Source organism: Pagrus pagrus (genome assembly GCF_965226575.1).
Source record: "Pagrus pagrus genome assembly, chromosome: 12".
In the NCBI taxonomy this organism is placed as follows: Eukaryota; Metazoa; Chordata; class Actinopteri; order Spariformes; family Sparidae; genus Pagrus; species Pagrus pagrus.
The window spans coordinates 11367123-11373263 of record NC_140196.1 but is presented as its reverse complement, the minus strand read 5'-3'; the positions used below and the strand labels follow the sequence as shown (position 1 = coordinate 11373263).

Below are 6141 nucleotides of genomic sequence, written 5' to 3'. Positions count from 1 at the left end.
TCCACTTTATCTGCCAGGTTCACATCCCTTCTCGGCTGCTGCACCCGTGAGCCCGGATTTTGGCTTGAGTCATCCGAGTGAGGCGAGCTTGGCTGGGGTCACCGTGGCTCAGTTTGCAGCCTGTGTTGTCAAAAGTGTTTCATGGTGGCTTGAGCAAAGCTGGATTCCTCCTAAGCTCCGTCATCCATGAATGAATGGGGACAAATTGAGTTTTCAAAGTTTGTGAAGACAGCATTGTCAGGAAATAGCTTGTAGTTCAGTGTTTGGTTAATTTGATATCTTTGAATACCCTGTGAGTTGACACGTGACACGTGAATAAATCATGCATAGTTTGATATACAGGGAACATAAATTCTGGTCATATTACAAGAACTAAGTTGAAATTGATACTTTACTCTCTTAAGGGAGGTTATCAGTGGATGTTTAGTCAGTGACTAGGCATCGTATAAATCATCCGTGTCAACCTTCTCTCCTTTCAGCAGAAGGGCTAAACATCTTCCTGTAGGTCCCTTTTGGCTAGGAATCACAGGCTTACTCTTTCCCGTGACACTAGGTGCAAGTAACTTACAGATATCCAAGAGATCAAGAGGGAATTTGCATTGCAACATGGTTCTCATTCGCAACTGTACACAGACAAACGCACGTACAGCAGTAGTCCTTTGACTTTGAAAAACAAAATAAACCCACCTGTGAGCTGCTTCTCCTTTTTTGGGCTCCTGTGCAGTCCACCCAAGAATGTGGACCAGACGTGTCCATCTGTTACAACGAGCTAATGTCATTGTCATTGGAATAGGAAAAACTGCACAAATGAATGAGCACTGACACACTTACACACTGGAGAGGTTCTGTGTACAGTGACCATTTTGACACCTAGCAGGCGAGTGACGGTGTTGGGCTTAACACTTAAAGGCTCTCAAATGTCTCATAGCTCCAAAGCAGCGCCAAGCCCCCTCCCCAAACACTTGACCCCTGCTGACGTGGGCTGTCCATTTACATTTAGGGACACCGGCTCACTCCATTCTTAATACTATTTCTAGTGTGGAGAGCAGCAGGCACGGGGGGTAATGTGTGAGAAGAAACAAGCTCAGTTCCAGTTGTAGAGGTTTAAAAACATCACCTACATTGCTGGTGATTGGAGATTTTCAATCCTGAATCACTTCTTTTCCATTGTTCCACTTTTTTGCACAGCAACGGGGAGCACTGAAGGGTAGAGCTGGCTACGATTTTTGAAAAAGTCTTTTTGTCTGTTTCTCAGACGTTTTCTGTCCGATTTTTGTCTCAAGTTGGTGTCCTAACGTGATTTTTATATCACTGGAAGCCATGAGTTCCTCGGTAAAGAACACAGTAGGAGATACGAATGGCGCAAACTTTGACCTCATCCAAAATCGGATAGAGACTCTCAGCAGCAAGATGGACAAACTCATCAACATTCAAGAAAAGGTCCTCTACAGGCTAGACGGGATGTCTCATGACATTGACGACATCGAAAAGGATATGGAGACTCTGAAGGTTGACAAGGAGGAGATCCATCTTCCACCCAGGATGATGAACCAGACCCAGGTCGTGGGGCGGGAGGTGAGGGACATATGCCGGGAGATGAGCACCATAATGTCGGTGGTGAACCAGCGGTCCGAGCAGCAGGCTCAGAAGCTCGAGGGGATGGAGAAACTGGTCCTCAGCATGCAGCAAGTCATCAGCTTCATTGGGGAGACGGTGAAGAGTTCCAGGGTCATGGAGCTGATGTTCAAAGGCCACGCGGCTCGGAAGGGCTCCAAACACAAAGACAATAGAGGCAAGCAAGCCGTTAAGAGGAAATCATCTGCAGACACAATAAGCAAGAAGCTCGACAAGGTGAGACGAAGATGCTGAAACTCAAAAATATCTTTACCTCAGTTTTTGGAAGTATAATCCAAATTTGGTTATTGTTGATATTGATTTGGTTTTAGTAATAATACACCAATTATCAGATCAGATATTCAGTATTTTTCTGATTACATTTTTTTGTTTGATTGCCTTTAAATCAAATTCATTTAAAAAATACGCTACTATCCGCCCTGAAAAAAACATACCGGTCGATCCCAAGGGTTTAGTATTTTGCCAGTCCGGATTCCAGGTATCACAGTCTATCCATCAGTCTGGACATCTAATCATGTTCTTCCCAGTGTTGCAAAATGCTGACTCTGATTTCTGAGATCTTACAAAGATCTCGTTGGTCTTGGCAGAACATGTGAAAATAATCATAGCAAAAAAGATGACCACTCCAGCAGTTCCCTTGCCTACGAATGTGGCTTGGCTAGTGTTTTAAATTCCCCCATATAATGTGCTGGGGTAATAAGTGGTGTCTGGGATTTACACCTGCCAACTGCTGATTGAAGGTAAAGTAATTAAGAACGCTAATTATATAGTGATACGCAAGTTACTGCATAATCAATATATCACTTGCAGCTTATATAAAACCCAAATTTTAACTCACATATACACATGTTGGATCTCTATTAATGCTAAGTGCAACATGGCCTCCTTGGCATGAGGCCCACTCTGGGACCCCCCCCAGCGGGGCACGAGAGGGCCTGTGTGAGGCCAGGGGTGAAATGCAAGTGGCCTGGTTTAGAAATGCTGTTTTTGGATTGGGGGGCTGTCGTGTTTGTGGTCTAAAAGGGGTTTAACCCCTTCAGCTCATCAGGAGTCAGGTGTCGACAAATTGTGATGAGTCAGTCTTCCTCCCCTTCTTTCCTCAGCAGTTTGTTTCTCTCAGTGACTCACTCAAGACACATCACTACTCTGTATCTGTTACGTTAGTCTCAGTTGTCCAATTAAAGTTTGGGCCAGTTAGGACGGGTTTGTTTCCAGTAGTTAGCCCTCTGCTGTATAATGGCTAACAATGGATCCTGCCTACAGTCTCTGCCATGTGATTCTTTGTAAATTACTTAACTTCCTGCAGCGCAAAATAGCTCTTCATAAAACTTTACTGGCAGTCCTGCTGATAATGCTGTCACAGTACGTTTGATTTAGAGGTTCCAGTAAACGTCTGTATATAACACGGCATGCTGAGTTTCAGGAATTGCTGGTACAAGTTCAGAAAAGTAAAAATATATGTATGTAAATATAAACTCAGAGGGGTTTCTGTAGCTCCACTGTGCTTTGCACCCTGTATGTCAGGATGCAAAATATACATTAATCACTTACCTAAAAACAAAACAGAAAACTTCCAACCCCTCCTGTTTCCAAGTGTAATATTGTTGGCGCGCTGTCATAAAGATGACCACGTTGTTTTGGTTTTCCTCATAGTGCCGACTACCAACAACAGAGGAAAAGAAAACAAGTTTGTCAGGCTGTCAGCCTGGACTCACCAGTCAGTCTTCAATTTCCCAGAGATTCTGTACCCAGTGGCAGATAAGATAGGGAACCGATCCAAGGACTGATGGTGTCGTTATTCTATAGCAATTACATTGTGCAATCAACATTTACTTCAGAATTATACATTAAAGCTAGAAACTTAATGTCTTAAAATGTCTTAAGTTTCGACTTTGGTTCGGCTGCAACAAACACAGTATGTAAAATTTCTGCCACTAGGGGTCTCTCAGTCAAAACAAACAAGAGATATAAGTAGCGTGGAATCATAGGATTACTGTTAATCAACCATTATTGCTAATGAAAACCTACCTGCCATGACTCGGGTAGAAATGTTTTACAGTTGTGTTTTCTGACGTTTTTCCCTGAGGTAGTCGTAACAATATTAAATAAAACACACTGTTGCCTTGACATTTTACACATTATCTCTTTAAAAAGCCTACTTTTTAATTCCTGTGACACTGAAGTCACCTTAAAAATAAACCTGATGGTTTTTGTCTTCATTATACAATCACTTGACAGATCATGACCCTGTATAAAGGTCACTAAGTGGTGCTTGGCATCGAGGGCATGCGTTGCACTTTCAGACACCCTAAAGCACTTTATCACCACACTCCAGTCACTTGCGTAACCCCCGAGGTTAGACCCATATCTCTTTTCCTACAAGCTCACCTGAGTGGTTGTGATGTAACGTGACAAGGTTATCACATACTTCATATCACATCACAGTTCGGTTTCGTATTTCAGATAAATGAACTTATTGAATTCAAGCCAATTCAAAGTCGGTCATGATTTTGTGGCTTTATTATATGTGAATGATTAATGACCGAATACCAATCTGATGGATTGCGTGTGACTCACATTTCAGGGGGTTTCTGCGGTCGTCAGAGCACCTGTCAGGTGGCACCCCCGTCTTCCTCCACCTCCAGAGGCGTGAAATATCTTACATGTAATCCCTGTTACTTAGGCCTCTCCACACTTTCCCCCAATCTCCCAATCAGAGTTTCAAACTGCTGTCACTGGGGAAACACTGCACTCGAAATATCCCCCTCGCTGTTTACCACACGACAGCATCCAGAGAACAAATGTGAGACACCCCCGGGTTCAAGACAGGTTTTTCCATGCTAACCCGATCAGAGAGTGTTTAGTGAGTTTCCTCAGCAGAGAAATTTGAACAACAGCCATATGGTCACTTGTAATATTTTCCGCTCAGGGTCGGCATTGCATTCCATGGCCGAGTACGACAAGTGATAAGCTATAAATTCACTGCCCTGCTGCTGTCTATCCATCTGCCATGAATAATCAAAGGCATGCCATTAGAAACGTCAGTCTGTGCATGGAGACGTGCAATATATGTGCTAACGTGTAAGCTGGAAACAGGGGAAGTGTGGCCTGTATTTTGCCTTTTTAAAAAGTATATTAACTGTCATTTCATTGATGTGATTGATTTGTCGTGCTGTGTGTTTTACATGTGAAGTTAACTTGATCAAATCAACCTGTCGTTGTCATTTCATTCATGTATTAATTCCATTTTCTGTTCCATTTTTCATCCGTCATGTTGTGTGTTTTACATGTGAACCTCCTGTCTCTCTTTGTGACATTCCTTCTTAACATGTGATATTTGATCCATTCCATTGTGCAGTCATATAACCCTACTAAGCACTGCCATCTTGTCTTCCTACTAGAAACCTACCTCTAATAAAGCCAGTAAAGGGAATCAGGGGATAATTCCTGCATGTGAGCCCAGTTCTCCTCAGCCTTCTCACAAGATAAAGCTCCATGGACCAAAGCATTTCCTCGCCTCTCGCAAATGTGGAAACTTTGTACGTTTTTTGTGCTTACTGTCTGTATATATACAGGTACTTGTCCTTTTTATTTATAATTCGTAAGTATACTGTATGTGCTTTTGCATTACTGGCGTCTTGCTCCTCATGTTGCCTCCTTATAATACTTTTGCAATGAGAATCAATTACAAGAACTGTTTATACAACATGGCCCTTAAGCTAAAAATATTATTGTGCTAATTTTTCTGATGTGAGATGTTTAACAGTAAGAGATTTTTACATAGCCACACCAGATGACAATGACAATTTGCAAAGAATACAACACAATTTTACCTATTGGACAGTAAATACTATGGAGGTGACTTCACTGAAATGCTATGTGTATTGTGACTGTGTCTTATACTTATTGGAATAGGATATTTTCACTAGAAATTTGCCAAATTTAGCCTAATTAATACTTAATTTTAAGTTTTTGTAGAGTGGTGAAGAAGAAAAACCTACCAAAACTCCACGTCACAATATTCCTTTAAAGGAGACATATTATGCTTATTTTCAGGTTCATCATTTTATTTTGGGTTACTACTAGAATAGGTTTACATGCTTTTATTCTCAAAAAACATCAGTTTTCTCATACTGCATACTGCAGCACTGTATACCCCCTCTGCCTCTTTAAGCCCCCCCCCCCAATTACCCAGACTGCTCTGATTGGTCAGCTCACACATGCCTGAGCCAGCAACGCTCACCGTGTCTCCAGTTGGCTCTGTCGTGTTCTTAACTTCCAGTTAGCTTCACTTCTATTGTGAATACAGGCAAAAATTCACAAAGTCACAGAATTGATGGCGGGACTACTGACGAGGTGTTTCAGGAGCAGTGTTTTCTGTGGGAGAGAGGAGTCTCCTGTTGGTGCGGACTATGGGTTTTTTGGACTTTCAAGACCTTTGAGATGCACAAGAACCTACAGTATATAACACACTGAAAGAAAGGGGGAAAAAGCATAATAGGTCTC

At 42.2% G+C, this 6141-nt stretch overlaps 1 protein-coding gene across 1 annotated transcript in view; it reads left to right on the top strand.

Moving 5' to 3' along the window:
- The first annotated feature begins 1042 nt into the window (after positions 1-1042).
- LOC311266050 (uncharacterized protein) overlaps positions 1043-6141 on the top strand; it is an 8723-nt gene continuing 3624 nt past the window's right edge. The window contains exons 1-2 of the mRNA XM_084368235.1: positions 1043-1851; positions 5037-5236. Of these exons, the coding sequence (XP_084224361.1) occupies positions 1321-1851; positions 5037-5236 (731 nt within the window). The 5' untranslated portion in view covers positions 1043-1320. The remainder of the gene's footprint in view (positions 1852-5036; positions 5237-6141) is intronic.